At 44.8% G+C, this 17,812-nt stretch overlaps 1 protein-coding gene across 3 annotated transcripts in view; it reads left to right on the forward strand.

Moving 5' to 3' along the window:
• The first annotated feature begins 8,210 nt into the window (after positions 1-8,210).
• The window catches only part of SEMA6D (semaphorin 6D), a 55,011-nt gene continuing 45,409 nt past the window's right edge, over positions 8,211-17,812 (forward strand). For 2 of the 3 annotated variants that reach the window (XM_036270643.1, XM_036270660.1), the window contains exon 1: positions 8,759-9,306. In XM_036270643.1, coding sequence (XP_036126536.1) covers positions 9,180-9,306 — 127 coding nt within the window. In that variant the 5' untranslated portion in view covers positions 8,759-9,179. Of the gene's footprint in view, positions 8,245-8,758; positions 9,307-17,812 lie in introns of those variants that run through there. The other variant, XM_036270652.1, reaches the window with a different exon arrangement.

Genomic DNA, 17,812 nt, shown 5'->3' on the forward strand with positions numbered 1-17,812 from the left:
AGATGGTGAATTAGTCCAAAGCAAGCAAATGGATTATTCCCCTTATTAAATGGGAACCAAGAGCATATTTAAGGCATCAGTAGCTTCGACTGGGGTCGTTTTTTGCAAAAGCACAGTAAAAACACAAATCATTGCCTCCACAACCCCTTTTTCTAGGGGAAACCTAGACAGAGAATGGACAACCAGGCCTCACCACATGATCTAAACACATTTAAATCACAGAATTCAGTAGCTCGATATTTACGAGGAGCCAAAATCATGACTGACTAGACTTTAATAGTAAATTAAGTTATTCCCAGAAATTATAGACTATCCTTTCTCCTGAATCCTCATGTACATCAATAAAATAGAAGATAAGCATTTTCCTCTTATTTTAATGTAAAGTTGATGATTTAAAAATGAGAAACTAACCCATGGGAACTATTTTTATAAAACATACTTTTGAGTAAACACATTTAATAGTATGCTTTGGTGCTGAGTAGGTATTATTCATTAGCAAATAATTGCATAACTGGAATTCTTAATTAAAATTTTTGATGAGAAATGAATCTGTTTATTCTGTAATTATGACCCAGAAGTTCAGAACATATTGGGGTAGTTTATGAACCCAGCTTCAAAGATTTTAATATAGCAAAGAATTCACAAAGCTTTCAAACGGGAACTCTGAGAGAAACACACACACATACACACCCTGTGTGTGTGCATGGATCCAGATGCAATAAGATTTAAAAGTACAATACAACCCTAGCATGGAAATACTCTGACTTAGTGGATGTGTGATGCCGTTAAAAACCTCTAAACAGTCCTTCTGGCCCTTTCTGGATTTTCCAGGAAGGCTCTCAGCCAAACAGTTTCTTCCTTTAACTTTGTAATTCAGACAATGGCTAACTCTGTACGGCTCCGTTTCAAAGCTTCCTCAAGAAGATAAGTTGGAAGGGATTTTTTCAGCACCCTTCACAATCCATGCTTTAGTACACCGCCCTGGGGAGGGGCTCATTCTGGATGACAGTTAAGTGAATCAGGTGATGTTTAAATCTAACTCTTTTCGAGGGTCAACCTGGTAAGAAAGTAGGTTATAAAAAATAACAGGCCTTCAATGTCTTTGCTTGGTGGCTGTCACCTGACGCTGGGTTCTTGGTTCAAAGGCCAAAGAGCTCTGGGGACAAGGAGAGCCTGAGCAGACCACTTGGCGGAACCCACCGGGTGAGACAATGGTCGGTTTCTGCTGAGCCTTCTCCTGGGACACAGGTGAAACCCCCGTGCCCGGGGCTGCTAGAGAGAGCTGCCTCCTGTTACTTCTTGTGTTGTTGCTGACTCAGTGACACCATAGCCCAGACCCAGATTTAAACGCTGGTACCAAGTGTATCTCCCCACGTGCTTCCGGGGCTTGCCACCACGTCCCAGCCTACTGGGGTGTTCGGATGTTAGACAAGTCCTGGAATTAAAGCATGTGCCGCTGAGCTTTATCTCAGAACGCCAGCTTCTTCCCGTCCCCCGTACACTACCACCCTTCAATCCCTTGCATATTAGCAGCGTAAATGTCTTTTCTTTATTGATTTGAGAGAGAGAGGAAGGGAGAGGGAGAGAGAGAGAGACACATCGATTAGCAAGAACATCGATTGGCTACTTCTTGCATGCCCCCCACTGGGGATCGGGCCCACAACCTGGGCATGTGCCCTGACCAGGAATCGAACCAGCGACCTCCTGGTGCATGGGTCAGTGCTCAACCACTGAGCCACACCAGCTGGGCTTAGCAGTGTAATTTTTTAAATGAATCTAATATATTCAATATTAATAAGATGGCCATAATAGTAAACATCCTATCTGAGAAGACACAGGAAAGAAAGAAACAAAAGTAGTATCCTTTGTGTTCCTTTATTTGGAAAGACATAAATTACACAGAATCTTATTCTCTCTCTCTCTCTCTCTCTCTCTCTCTCTCTCTCTCTAACTAGTGGTTCCTGGCAATGAACCGGCTCTGTACCTACATAGTACAGTCATTCTTCTGTGTACAGCATTCAGCGACTAGGGTGTTTTGCTTTTGTTTTGTTTTGTTGTGAAAGGTACAGTTGTATGGCCCTAACCATTAATTGCAACATTTATGACTTAACTAGTAAGGTTTATTTTAATAAAAACGTGCATGCTGTTAAATGGGCCATTTTCCTCATTATTTATAAGTGATTCAGAGATGCATAATAGCATTCATATACTGTAGAGAGGTTTAAATTATGCTATAAACCACATTGCAGAGTTCCTGACACTGGTTTGTATGTGACAAGCAAAAAATAGCAAAGAATTAGAAACCAAAGCACATTTTTAACCTAGCTTTGAGCGTCTAGGTGTGGGTTTTATAATGTTGTTATTTTCTGTGTTACTCAAGACATATTTTTGCAAATCTATACTCTTTTTCTTTTCCATAGCACGGTGTCCTAGAAAGAAAATTTGGCTTGAGAGCTAAGCAGGCGGGTATTAGACCCTAGACTCCATCATCCACTAGGCTGTAATCCTGCTAAGATGGTTAACTTAAACAAGCCTGGTGTCTTTGTTTCCAAATGCCTGCCTCCAGGAGCTGGGGTACAAATTAAGTGGCACTACTGTGGCCAGCCAGGATCTGGATGCAATAGGTACCCAGTTAATTTCTTCTCCGTTTGTTGATTTGAATTTTAACATTGCCTTAAGCAACAAAAAGAAAGAAAGAAGATTAGGAGGTTTGTTTTTAAAAACAAATTAAAAAGTGTTTTTAAAAAACAGATAAAAAGTTGTCATTCTCTACTACTTTGGGTTATTTTCATTCCCTTTCTTCTTTGTTAAGACATTCTAACATTTAACAGATACTATTCAGCCCCAATTCTTGAAGGTCAGAGGCTTTGGGTAAATGTGTGGAGAGAAGGCTGTCAGGAATTTAACATCTGCTGGGATGTAAGCTGGCATCCCTGTATCCTAAATATATCTTCCCAAAGTACATAGAAGTACAATTAAGCAATGCCAACTGAGTTATCATCTTTTTATTTGATCTTCCCTGAAAAAAAAATTATTTTGCTTCTGTTTGTTCAAAAGATTTTTGATAAAATGGTGATAGCCTTCCTATCTCCTGTCTGTTTTCAAAAGAGCTAGCATTATTAAAGGCTATTTGCTATCCATCTTTCTGATGGGGAAAAAAACAACAGGAGAAAACAAAAAAACTTAACTCTTTTTATTTCACTTGGGCAGCGTCCCTCCACCCTGACACCTGCAGAATCATTAGTAAAATTAGGTAAGTAACTGATTTATCATTTCTGTCAATGCATGGTGTATCCCCTTTACTCAGAGGGTACAGAAAAAAAATATTGTTCAAACTAAGGGAGAGTAACCAAAATGACTTAAAAAAGCACATTTTTATCATTCCAAACATAAGCCTCGCTGTGGTGGTATACTATCATAGTACATAATAATAGAAATGAATTGTGTCAGTAAACTCTTGAGGTTGAAGATTTACCATGATAAATATTTTTCATTAAAGTGAAATATCTTAGCAGAGTCACTTTCATGTGCAGACTGTCGACACAAGGAGGCCAGCTGTGCCTGTGCAGATGCCGAGATGCAGGTCTATATTATTAATGATGCATCGTGTCGTGGAGCCTAGATTGGTTCTGAAAGCAATTCCTTGCCACAACAGCACTTTCTATAATGTGCGAACACAGAGAATGCTATACGTGCTCTTCAAATTAAAGTAATCACAGAAGCCATAGCTGCCTCTGAAACGCCAATGCCGCTCTCTTTTTATTTTGAGACATGAAATTCTGCACCCTAATCTGTCTGGTTCATTAACATCCATACAAAATGTGATTTTTATATCAACAACTGGATAGTGAAGAGCATATCTGAATTAATAAACACATACACATAGATGAGGAAAGGAAGGCAGTGGAATGGAACCAAAGAAATGCATCGCAAACTGACGGTATCCCTGTACTTTTACTTTAAATCTCACAATGTGAGGTTGGATTAAGTTTCTAATCCAGCTCTGCAGGATTCCAAGATTGCGCGGTGTTCAGGGCATATGCGATAACATTAGCTAATGTGTATTCGGTGCTTGCTGCGTGCCAGGTACGATGCTAAACACTTCACACGCATTATCACACGGAGTCTTCATGAAATACCCTTGAAATGTTATCACCCCTGTCTCACAGATGAGAAAACTGAAGACGGTGTAGTCGAATTATACCTAGAGGAGGTGTCTGAATTTGAATCCAGGTTGTCTGATGTTCCAAAGCCTTCTGACTTCTATGCCTATATGCATAACCAATGGGCACAGACAACAGTGTAGTGAAGGCAGGGGGTGGCGGGAGCAGGGAGGAGGGTGTCAATGGGGGAAGGGGGGGACTTCTGTAATACTTTCAATAATAAAAATAAATTAAAAAAAAAAATGAAGTAAGAGGTAGGGTTCAGATCCTACTTAGTTACTACCTGTGTGGCCTTAGGTCCCTTAAACTCTCTAAGCCTCAGTTTCCTCTTCTGTAAGATGAAGATAATAATAGTACTTACCTCATAGACTGGTTGTGATTTAATATTTGTAAAATGCTTAGAACAGAGTTTGGCACATATTTAGCATTAATGCTGTGCTTAATTATTGTAATAATTAAAGAGTGGTATTCTCTGATGATTGATCAACTTTCATTGACTCTTACACACAGATTTTCTATAATTTTCAGGTAACTTTTATTCTTAAAATTATATTGCAGCCCTAGCCAGTGTGGCTCAGTTGGTTGAGTGTTGTCCCGTGCACCAAAAGGTGGTGGGTTTGATTCCTGGTCAGGTCAGGACACATACCCAGGTTTCAGGTTTGATCCCTGGTCTGGGAGCGTTTGGGAGGCAACTGATCGGTCTCTCTCTCTCTCTTCTCTCTCTCCTTCTCTCTAAAATAATTTAAAGAAACAAACCAAGACTAGATTGGAAATAAAACATAGAAATAAAATTGTGAACTTTACTCCTGAAGTAAATAAACAAACAAAAAAATATTGTGAATTAGGTTACTATTTATCATGGATGAGAGATGTATGCAGATAACACTATAAAGCATAGTCATTAACCATCTACAGCATTGAGCCCTTTAAGTATTATTTCTGGGTAGTCAAAGAACCAAATATCTTCCTCCCCAACCTTCCTTTATTATTTACTCATCAACAAACATCCTCATACAGATACTATGCCTGTCTGGGCATCCAGGTGAAGAGAGCCCTGCTCCAGAGGACCATGCAATCTAGAGATGACTATACGCTCTGGTTTGGCACATAAAAGAAGGTAAAAAGTTGTGGGTTCCATAATCAGATCTGTTTAACAAGTACTTACTGAGTACCCATTAAATAACAGGCACTGGGTTAGGCATTGAGCTGTCCAGGTGAACAGGACACGATCCTTGTTCCTAAGAAGCAGCCAGTAGTGAAGACATCCTAAACAGACATTTTCCCTTCAATTTGTAAGTTATATAAGGATACAGAAGAGAGGTGTTTATACCTATCCCAAAGGTAGTGGGATGGAGGAAATTTTGACACCTAAACAAAAGTTTTGTTAAAAGTTAAGAAAAGCACGCCCGGCCGGTGTGGCTCAGTGGTTGAGTGTCGACCTATGCACGAAGAGGTCACTGGTTCGAGTCACGGTCAGGGCACATGCCCAGGTTGTGGGCCCGATCCCCCGTGGGGGGCATGCAGGAGGCAGCCAGTCGATATTTTCTCTCATCAATGTTTCTATCTCTCTCTCCCTCTCCCTTCCTCTCTCTCTCAAATCAATAAAGAAAATATATTTTAAATAGATAAATAAAAGTTAAAAAAAGCAGAAATAAAAGTGCATCAAGTCATGGTGAATGAGTACCCCAGAAATCACAGACGCCACACGTGAAGACGTAGAGACATGAAACAGTGGGATATCGCATGGAACTACATACAGCATGGAGGGGGTGTGGCTAGAGAAGTAAACAAGGCTGACAGGTTCAAAGTGTATAAAATCAACTGAAAGGGCCAGATGCCTATAAACTGCATAAGGTGTGAGCAGTTTCCTTAGAATTCTTTCCACTAAAATCTGAGTAAAAAGAGTGTCATTTCCCTTAATAAATCAAAATTATTTTTTATCCTAACCAAAAGATGAAAGGCTGTTCTTTGGATGACAGTGAATTGTCCACTTCCTGAACTCTCTTCCCCCAGCAGACACCGGGTTGGCTCTAAGGTCTAGACTGACAATGAAAATGAAAACAGGTCTGATTTTTGGCTTAAAGTGACCTGTCACCACATCCTTCTGCAACCTAAAGGTTTTTCATTTCTGGATCTAAGAACTCAGTCTAAGACCCTGTCAAATGCACTTCCTGGGGGAGCACTTTGGAGAGTTGGCCATCACTGAATTTCATGGAAGACTTAGGAATCTAGGGGATTGAACATTTTTAATTGGCTGTGGCAGCAGACCCAGGACAACTCATGAGCTTTCTGGAGAGGTAGGTGGCAATTTGATTCCTCATCAAACCAATGGTCACCGTCTTGCATCTTCATTCAGCGCACAGAGGCCTCTGCCTGCAGCAGGGCTGGCCCCCTGGATGGAGAGTGCAGGAATGACTGGATGCCGTCAAGTAGGCACAGCTTTCTGGGTCAGAAGTTGGCTGGGAAAGGGCCCTGACTGCCAAGTACCTTGCAATAATGTCAGAACCCAGCACAACCAAAAACCACCAGCCAGCCAGCCAACAAAAGCCTTAACAACAATAGCAAAATCAGAGAGCTGTGTTGCCAAAGCTGTTCTTTCTGCCCCCTACCCCTTTCTTCCAATAGAAAGAACAGCAGGAGTAGAGTTTATATTTTAAAAGACACCCCCTCCTCCTTCCTCCTTCATTTTGGTAACAAAGGGTTAACAGTCCTGCAGCATCCGGGTGTCTTTTTTGAGTTCCTTTTTCAAGGCTGTCAGTAGAAGGCTCTGAAACAACTCGGAATAGGACATTTTCCTAAATGTAAACATGTAACTTTGTGCTGAGGAGAAAGCAGGAACCCTAAAGGAAAGGAAAATCTTTTCTCTGCCCCTTTCTTCTCTCTTTCACGGTAATTAACCATACTCAAATAAAAATTAAAAGTTTGGCAGAAAAAGCTCTCTCTTTTTCTTTTTCTTTAAATAGGGCAACATGGTTCATTCCAGCTATTTAGAGCCCTCAGTGATTCATAATTCAACTGGAAATTAATAAAACACAGCCTGTTCTTGAAAAAGAAGTTTGGGTTCAGATCCCCTTGATTTGGACTATATGACTTTTTTCTTTCATTTGTGACAGTCAATTTTAAATGATGTCACTTCAAGGACATTTTCATTTCTCCCACAACATATTACACGAAACAGTTGCCTGTAATACCGGCTCATTAGCCTGCAAAATTATACTGTACTGAATGGCTTTCATTCAAAGTAGAAATGGGATTTTTAGTAGGCAATTTCTGTATTTTTATAAAGATAAAGCAATGTTTGATTGCTTCTTCCCAGCTGTTTTAGTTAGTGGTTATAAAGAGAAATTGGAAGGGGGAGGGCGAGAAAGGTAATATGGGGGAGGGTTTGTAAAGATGTGCTTAAAAAATAAAGCTCAGATTAGGAAACTAAGGCAGAACTTCACAGAGCTACTGAGCCTGCAGCTCATCTGGGCTGCAATAATTTGTCCTCTGGACAGCCGGAGGAAAGTGAGGGAGAGGGGAAGAGGGAGGAAAGCGAAAAGGCTGCTTCGCAGGCTGCAGCGGCCACCGCGAGCTGGATGACTGACGCGCTGGGAGTTGCTGGAAGGAGCAGCTCTTCAGAGGTGGGGACAGGGAGGGTGCGCCGCGGAGCGCCCGGGCGGAGGGACGCGGAGGCCACCGAGGGGTCAGCGGGGCCGCGGCGCCGGGCTGGGGGCCTCCAGGCGGCGCTGGCCGCGGGGCTCGGGCTCGGCGAGCGCGCCGGGCCACCCGCGCCTCCTGCTGTCCGCGCCTGGGGGTGGGCCCGCGCCGCCTGACGGATTGACTTGGAGATGGATCGAATTACACCATTTGCCGTGCCTCGATTTGTTTTGCTCCTGCTTCGTCCCGCCGCCGCCGCCGCCGCCGCTGCTGCTGCTGCTGACGCTGCTGCAAGGACTGGCGGTGGCGAGTTTCAGGCTTATATCCAGGGAGCCAAGACCTGAAGAGACAGAGGGATATATATGTCTGTTTTCTCTTTTTTCTTTATTTTCTTTTTCCTTGCACGTGACAAGCTTTATTTTTGCCAGCCTCCCCCCATGAGGTAAGACCCTCTTGTGAAAATATGCTAATGCTCTGGGCGCCCGGTGGGGCTCGGACCTAGATCCTCCGAGCCCGGATCGCAGCCAGTGTGCGCGTGTGTGTGCGTGGTCACCGGAGAGTTGATTTCCTTTCTAACCAGGTTTCTCCGCCTGTCGTGCAAGGGACGTGCAGAAGGCTGGAGAGGTTTGGCGGACCCGTCAAAACTGGCAGAACTGGGAGCTTGGGGGGAGGGGCAAGTGGACCTGGAGGCCCCCCTGCACTGTGCACCCCCTTGGGGGAAAAATAGCGGAAGAAGGGGGCAAGTAAAAGTTTCTTGCCAGGCAGCGCCAGCTCCGCGCTGCCCCGTACATTCTCAGGGGCAATCCAGGCTGCTACGGTGCTGGGCACAGCGTCTCCAGCCAGCAAAGGACTGAACTGAGGCCAGCGGAGCCGGCTGCAGGCTCGGCTGCCCCCTTCTGCCCGCCGGCCCCGTAGCCGGCGCTGGGACCGCCGGAATCGGGCAGCGCTGCCCGGCGCCTGGCGAAGGGGCGCAGCGCAGCGGCAGAGACCTGGCAGCTTCCAGCGCACTCGCTACCTGTCAGTGCGCCCGGTTGTTGCGCCCGGTGCCTTGGAGCGGGAGCTCGGGGGACTCGGCCACCTCCACCCTCCAGGCTTCAGCACCGGCTCCTGCCTAGAGGGCGGCCCCTGCCCACCCTCCCTCTGCCCCTGCAGACAGAGCGCTCGGCGGATGGGCTCTGGGGCCCGGAGCTGCCCGCCGCCCACCCCACCTCCCACCCGGCGCCGGGGTTTCTTCCCCGGCCACTCTCCCCCGCAACTTTCCGTGCTTTGTTCTCGGGCTGGAAATGATTTACGGAAGCGTCTTGGACAGGGTCTCCGCCAGGCGGCAAGAGCCCGGCGCTGAGATGTGTTACGTTCTCATCTACCCATCAATTATGGATGGAAACAAATAAGGAAGAGTCAATTTTGCATGAGCCCCTTCTCAGGCGGCGAGAGGCGTCCTGCGGCCGGGAGGGAGCCTCCGCTCACGTCGCCAGCCGCTGGCACAGGGATGGTGAGGAGGAAGGTAGGGAAACTTTTATTTCCAGTCTTGACAGCGATGTTTGTTCCTGGGCTACGGAGACTGATACAGTCGCCGCCTTGGGGGAACTCGGGGAAGGGGGTGGGGGGGACGCTTCCTCTGTCGTGTCTAACTCTTGGATTGAAATGAAAGGTCACAAAGGATTTAAAGGTGTGGATGAGAACGCGGTTTGAAAATTTTTCTGCTAAATCGACCCTCGCAACCAGTGCTGTCAGGTGATTTTTAAATCCTGAACTTGGGAAAAGCTCAATGCCTTGGAGCTAACGCGGGATGAAGTAGGGGTGTTAATTACAGCATTAGAGGAAGCTTGGGGAGAGCTCCCTGTTCTGAGGTGACCAGTCAGGAACCCAAGTTCCAGCATCCCAACCCCTCACCGCTCTCAGTTGGGGGATTTCCACGCAGAAGGGACAGTGGATCATTTTTGTAGATATATAGACTTTGTAAACAGTAATTGGACCTATGTCCACCTCTACAGGCGGCTACTCTCCCATAAAAATAATGGTAATGTTTCCTGTTTCTAGGGAAAATAAGTGTCTAGGGCAATTTCCCCCAGAACTTCCAGCTAAGAATCTTAAGTCTGCAGTATTTACCCGATATTTGGGGTGATGGAGTAGATTGTTTTGTTTATTTCAAGGCTGAAGTCCTAGGGAAAGGCTTAACATTTTTCTAAATTGGATTAACCTCTGTTTCTCAGAGTAGGAGGAATACTTGTTTGGAGAATTTTTTCAAGGTTTCTTATTAGTAGAATTGAGAAATCTTATCTCAGACAGCTCAAGATGATGATTTTACTATCCTTGTCGGCAGTTGAAACAATAGATCTTAATGCTGGTTTATACATGTTGTTAAAAAATTCCTTAGCTCTCTTAGCTGTCCAACTCAGGAAATTAAGTTGTGTGTAGTCATGTTTAGTGTAGTGAGTGACAGGCATATTCTGTCAGGCTGGCAAATACTACACAAACGTTTACACTGGCTTAGATAAATAGAAATTGCCAGATAAGCTCTGAGATTTGGGCCTATATTATCATGAATTTAAACATCTGAAGATAAGTATAGCTCAGCCATTGCTGAGTCTTATTTTTCTATATTGAGTGTTTGTGTTTTGATTCAAGTCTCTAGAATGTGCCCTTCGAAAGACAGTTAAAGAAGTAACACTCAGATTTCCAAAATGTGTTGTTTAGCAGACCATTTTCCTCCACGGGCACATTTAGTTAGATTAACCACCAACTACTGCTTCTTATTGGTTCCTGCAGAATATTGCTACCTGTCCTCCTTTCTTCTGGGGGCGCTACATAGATTACCTTTTTGAGGGAACCTTTCTGGGATGCAGGACAGTGTGCCAGGAATATTGTGACTTCCCCAAAGCCAAACATCTGGTTCATTCGAGTTTGAGTCAGATCTGTGGGCATTCTGCCCTCTTCCTTGTTTTTGTTTTTTTGTTGTTGTTTTTGTTTTGTTTTGTTGTTTTGGTCATGTCTCCTCGCCTGGTTTGATAGATTTGAAAGATGGCTGTGACGCAAACCTATTAGTCCAGGGAGGGCAACTTAGAAATCCAGTGGACTTCAGTTCAGTGGCTCAGTGGCTGCTTGCTGCATGGGAGGGATCTGTCCAGTAACTGCTCTGGGTAAGTGGGCCCCTGAATCCGGCGCTGTGGTTGCTGCTGCTTGAAAGGCGCGCAGGCAAGTAGGCAGGAGTAGAGCCCTGATTCACAAAAGACGCCCATAATTTTTAAGGACTTACTGAAGCTGGGGAAGTTCTTCACTTCTTGCTGCTATATCATAATGAATCTTGGTAATTAGCTTAGTCATTGTTCTTGCATGTGAATTTCACTAAGATACAAAGAGTGAAAAATGCATGTGAAATGGGGTCATTTTTCACCCTTCTGATGCATTTTGTGCAGAGTAAAGAGCCTGGCTGAATGCCTAACCGTTATTGGTATAACCATAGGAGGTGAACTCCTCCCTTAGCATATTGCAGAATAAAATATTACTTTTTATTTCAATGAATAGACTTTAAACCTTCACCTTCTAGATTCATTTCTAGAGGAAGCAAGAGGCACTTGGGGTATGCCAACCACTCAGTATTTATTGAGCATTATCCTTTGCAAGGAGCTATGCTAGCCAATGTTCCAACACCAGGTGAGGCAGACATGTTTCTGTATGTTCCATTTAAGTAAGAATGAACAGAAATAGAGAATGGCAGCACATACCACCAGGCCAGAAATAATATGCTTTCCTTTTCCTAGAAAATTTAAACCAAGATTAATTACACCTAATATTTACAGAGGTCCAGCCTTCCTGCTTTTAACACCAATAATCCAATGTACTGTAGGTGTAAGTCATGTACTCAACGTGTCATTCGAGTGGGAGACCTCACTTTCCCATCTCACATGAATGGAGACGAAGCGCATTACAATCTACTAAAGCCCAAGTCTGAGGTTCCTGCTCATGTTGTGAAGTGCTGCCAACTTCCAGTTGGAAAAAAAAGTGTGTTTTGATTTATTCCCATGACATGCAGAGGGAATAAAAATCACGTAGTAGTGAGCCTATCATAATCCTTTTCAGTTGAGGTGGCTGTTGTCTGGCTGACTTTTCCTCTTCAGCCCCTGATGACAGTGGCTGAGCAGCTGATAACTGAAGCTGCTTCCATTCATCCCAACAGGAAAACCAGCAAACAGTCTGCTTCGAAAGGCAGCTGTGTGCGCAGCCAGAGGCGGTCAAACGAGTGGCCCACGTAGGTACCACATGAGGTGGACTTTGTTCTCAAACTTCTCTTTTCTATTAAGCTTCTGTGAACTCCCCCAAATTAGCATTTTAACAACCCTGAAGTGAACTTCTGCCATTCTCTCTACTTGGACACAGTATGTAGATCATCCATCATCCTGTCCTTGGCTACAACGGGCTGCTGGCTCCATCACCATTTGGAGCTACACAGAATCCATCCGACTGTGAACAGCACAGCTGGCTACAGCAGTTTGTTCTTCCACACCACTGGCAACATTGTCTGGCTGTGGTAACTAAAGTTAACACCCAGAACGGGAAGTTTCCATTGTTTGGCAACCTGTGCTGGGCCCCTCATCCAGCTCTGGGGGCACACCTGCGGAAAGGCTGGCTGGAACTGGTGTGTTCCAGGAAGAGGGGGCTTGTCCCAGACTTACACACCCACCGGGAAACCTCCTGAGGCTTGATACGATTAAAGCGGCACCATTAGAAGGAGCCATTCAGACACCACTCAATCCTCGACCTTCAGAATTCACTCTATTTGAAAAGAGGAAGAAAAAAATGAAGCATCCTATAGCTTGTGATCCCAAAAGGCTGAAAACAGAAAAGACCTTGTGTAGTTCTTCGGGGAACTGAACAGGTTGCAGCTTCATCCCTTTTCAGAAAGAACATGTGCTGTGCCTAAATCCGGGACACGTGTCGGGTAGTGCTCAATGCTTTCTATCACTTGTTTTGTTTGTTTACTTCTTCTTCCTCAGTAAGAGATCTGCTGCAGTAGTCAGGGCATATTAAAGCAAGAAGGACATGAATCAGGTGGATATATTTGTTAGGTTACATTGCCAACCTTAAAAAAAAAACAACTTTTATAATTAGAAGTCCTGCCCTTAGAGTTTGATGTAGGGAGGGGAGTTTGATGAGCCTCGTGTATTGGCGGGAGATAGTATTCTTGCTTCTTTTCCTAATATTTACTAATGAAATCAGCCACAAAACAGCTGGGATGATATGGTCAGGACTTAAAAAAAAAAAAAATGCTTTTCCTCGCAAGTTCTTCTGGCCGAGCTAATCATCAAATTAACAGAGAGGTTAACAGGAGAAAATCAAATTGTAATACATGTGCACGGGTAATTCACATAGGCATGAAACTTGCAGACACAGTGAGGCAATATGGGGTACAGAAGACACTTTTGGACAAAGGATAAAGGGGTAGAATGGGTATTAGATGTCAGAAGGGAGAATGGTCGATTTAGGGTCATTGAGGAAGAGGGGAACACACGTATCAGGAAAGTCCTTGCCAGGTCACCAGGAACAATGGGGCGCAGGTGGTGTCTAGCTAATAGGCCCCTGCCTGGAAGCCCTCTTATTTACCATACTTAATTCGAATTTGGCTAAGGTAAATAGCCTGAAATCTCCTTCCTGAAGCTGGGTTATCTGTCTGAGTCTCTTCGGCAGAAAAGGTTGGGGGAGGGGGAGTAGGATCAAAGGTTCTTTCTGAGTTTTTGGCTTAATATATAGCTTAAAATCAGGATCCCAAAAGGCTGCTTCAGCGTGGCAGAACTGTGGTCCCCTCTGAATGAGGAGGAGGGGAAAAGGAGGAGGAGAAACAGGCAGCCACTTACTGTTGGTCAGCTGACTAAATTCTAGGCAACATCTAAGATCTTTATCTTTCTTGTATCATGTTCCCTCCAAACAACTGCATGAGGTAGGTTCTGTTAGCATCAGTGCATTATCAGAAAAGAAGCCCAGACACCCGAGAAGTCAAGTCATTTTCCCAAGGTCACACAGCAGGAAGGTATGTGCGACTTGCAACAGGTCTGCCTTACCTGTAACCGCTGCCCTGACCTGTCTCCAGGCACAGGAGCCCTGCAGTTTTCTGAGCCCCCGGTATTTCCAACATTTGCTTTTCAATGTAAGAGTCAGAGTTTGAGAAAAATTTGCTACTGAAGGAAACGATATCTACCCCATAGGTAGGCTCTTCCACGTTAACCTTTCTCTGAACTGAGTGGTATCATTGCACTCTTCTTTCATTTTTATTCCTGTTGGCCAAATAATTATGACACGCCCTCTTTTCAAGTGTCCTAGAGCCGTCATCTCCCCCCACCGTTTTTCTCCACGTCCGGCTTTCCTGTCCAAAATCACAGTGGCAGAGGACAAATGGCAATATTCATCACTCTCCAGCACACAGCGCTTCTGCATCGGGGTGCGAGTGACATTCATTTCCCTGGTCTTGGCAGGTGAAGACCCATTATGTATCCTTGTCCCATTTCCCAGGAGAATTTATGGGCCCATCCGCAAAGACAGTGAGCAGCAGCTGTTGGCGCGTTCGCGGCACCAGGAGGGAAAGTGTGTTCCTGAAGTTTAACTGTGCGTTGTGTGGTAATAGGCATTTTTCTTCGTTATGATTGTGAGAGAATCCTTTTACCTCTGTGAGTCCTCAGACGCGTGGTGGAGAAATTGTCACCCATGCATCAGCATTTATTTTTTCTTCTTGTTCAGGATCCCTGTAGAAGGGAAGAAAAGCAAATACACATTACCACTACAATAATGCTGAAATGTAAGGTCTTCAACATATATTTATGTTGATGGAAATATGGGTTTTCAAAAGTCCAGTGTGTCAGTACATGTATAATAAGGCCTCAGGATGATCTGCAATTACTTAGCCTATTATTGGAGTCTGTATGTAAAAATAAAGTCTGGAGTTTCGACTTCGCCGGGGAACTGGCACATAGGAGCCAGAGCAGATGAAGCTCTTTGAGAAAAATAACACTTCCATTCCCCAGGTGCCGGCTGTCAGCGAGCCAGGGGCTCAGACTCCCCCGGAGTCTGCACTGGCCCAGGCCTTTCCCAGTCTAAGGGTCTCAGGGAGCTCTGTAGGTCTGCAGAGTTGTCTACATCTATCAGTAAGTCCCCAGACCTCTCCTGGGTAATCGGTCGATAGAATAAATATATTTTTAAAGCTACAGGAGGAGGGAGGCAGAGGGAGGCATAAAGAATGCACTGTTTTTACAGTATAAATAAAGAATGTCACAGAAAGGATGTTTCTGTTTTTGCCATTGCTGGGGAAGCATTTGTTCACCCAGCTAACTTTTACCAAGTGTCTGAGCTGTACAAATAGGTGCCAGGGTGGGGAGAGGGTTCAGAGAGGAACGTGACCCAGTTCCAGAGCTCAAGGGTCTTACTGAGGGGTATATGGAAAAGGCGAGGCCAACACTTAGCCAAAATAAAATGGCAAGTGTTTTAAGTGTCACAAGTATACACACAGACCTATGGAAACTGAGAGGAGTGAGAGGTTATTTCTGGCCAGGGTGGTCAGGGAAGGCTTTGTGGAGCCACTGATATTTGAGCTGGTCCTTGAACTAGGTAGGATTTGGACAGGTGGACAGTGAGGGGCGGTGGGGGAGGTGATGAGAAGGAAGGCATTCCAGGCATAGAGAACAGCTTAGGCAAAGGCCCTGGGGTGGGGGTGGAGGTTAGTTGTCCACGTTTGAGTCCTAACCTAGGACAGACTTGAGTTTCAGGTGTGAAGAGGCAGTTTGCCATGCAGTCCACAAATATTTCTCATTTCTGATTGATCTTTCATTGGCAGTGTCTCTGGTCTACTGTACTTAGCCATTCAGTGGACAGCTCCGCTGCTTAAGCCATCAGAATGAACGGGATCAATCTTGTGATGTTTTAGTGAGTAACTGTTCCAGGATCAGAACTGAACCCCCCACCCCATGTCCACTGCCCAACGGTTCAGCGTTATGTGAACACTTCAGAGGATGGCGTGATTTGCCTCAGATTTCTTGGGAAGATGGTTTCTCCCGCAGCGAACCAAACTAGAAGGTTGCTGCCTCATAGGCTTCCTCCTTTTTGAATTGTTTCACTTGAAAAGACTCTAGACATGGACTGTAATAAAGAATACATCGCGTCTATGCGGGGATTTGGGTGGTGGGAGGAGGGAATGTGGAGATGGACGAGAGAGCAGAAACTTGTTGAAACTGTGCGAATGGCAAGAGCTGGACTCTAGGTGCTCGTTAGTCGACAGCCCACACGGCTAGGCGGCCTGCACACCCCTGGGAGTCAGCAGAGTGAGGGACACATCGTAGATGTGCAGCGAGTATTTCAGTAAATTTGTTAGTTAAGTTAAACTTTTTGTTACATTGCAGTTGTAGCCTATGGTGGCTCTTAGACTGTGTAAGAAACGAGGTTGGAGCTATTGATGTCTTTTCATGATAGGGAGGAAAACATTGTAAGTGATTTGGGAAGGTACTAGTACTTCCTTTTAGAAAACCCCATCCTTGAGAGTCCCGGAGATTCGGCACCCTTTCTGGATCTGGGCTTTCGGGACAAACTCATCCCCCATCAGTGGCTACCTAGCACCCCACGTGCCCAGCCTCCTCACCTTCTCCCTCCTCCCCTCCATGTCCATCCCTACTCCAAGATATGCTGTTTGGGTATCAGGATTGCTTCCAAGACTTCATTAACCCCTTGAGTTAACATAAAATATAAGTTACCAGTGGTTAAGTTTAATAGTGGAATTGAGCCCAGCCAGTGTGGCTCAGTGCTTGAGCGTTGACCCATGCACCAGGAGGTGGCCGGCTCGATTCCCGGTCAGGGCACATGCCCAGGTTGTGGGCCTGATCCTCAGTTGGGGGCTTGCAGGAGGCAGTCAGTTGATGTTCTCTCTCATCGATGTTTCCATCCCTTTCTCCCTCTCCTTTCCTCTCTCTCTAAAATTAATAAAGAAAAAAATTATTTTTAATAGTGGAATTGATAAGCTTTGTGGGAGGAAAGACTGGAAGTTTGGTGTAGTATAATCATGCTTATTAGAACACATAATAAAGAAAAAGTAGAACGAAAACATTTACACTACAGAATAATTAAGCCAATTGCTTTGCCAAGAATTACCCCAATAGTTTTATTTCTCTTTGTATATTTAAGTCTTTTACAAGTTAATAGTTACATGACAGTCTACGAGAAGACTCTCAAGTCTGAAGAAATGCTGCGAATGAAAGATCAATCAGAAATTATAAAATAGGTCAGTGGGGGAAATGGACTAAGCCTCCACAAGTTCAATATCAGGGACTTCTCAGGAATATTCCAGGGACGTACAGCAGAGAACCTGTTGAGTCTAGTAATTAGTCTGGCTCCCACCCAGTTACGTTTTGAAGTGAAGGGCATGCTCCCTCCCCCTTCTTTGAGCACAGTTGCCTTCCAGACAGGACCTAAAATAACCTGGCGTGGCTCAACGGGACTAATAATAACAGCCAGCATTACTGCTTGCCTAGCGCCATGGCACTGCGCCTCGTGCTTTACATATGTGGTCTAATTTAATCCTCACACTGCCCCTGAGAGTGTGGGACTAATAGCTAAGAGCTAGCATTTATTGAGTGCTTACTATGTGCCTGATACTCAGTTAAATGCATATATTAAATTATTTGATCAGCATTCTGTGAAGTGGGTACTGTTATTAATAATAGCCTTGTTTTACACAGGGGAGACTGAGGGATGAGATATTTGAGTGATTTCCCCAGGGCTGAACAGCTGATGAGTGGTGGAACCCGGGGACTTGGATCCCTGAGGAACAGCGTAGTAGGGGGGTTAATAACATGAACTCTTGCCCCGCCAGTGTAGCTCAGTGCACTGAACGTCATCCTGTACACTGAGAGGTCCTGGTCTGATTCCTGGTCAGGGCACATACCCGGGTTGTGGGCTCGATCCCCAGTAAGGAGCATGCAGGAGGCAGCCGATTGATGTTTCTCTCTCACATCAATGTTTCTATCTCTCTCTACTGT

The sequence above is a fragment of the Molossus molossus genome, unplaced genomic scaffold, assembly GCF_014108415.1.
Source record: "Molossus molossus isolate mMolMol1 unplaced genomic scaffold, mMolMol1.p scaffold_m16_p_1, whole genome shotgun sequence".
NCBI classification, from domain to species: domain Eukaryota; kingdom Metazoa; phylum Chordata; class Mammalia; order Chiroptera; family Molossidae; genus Molossus; species Molossus molossus.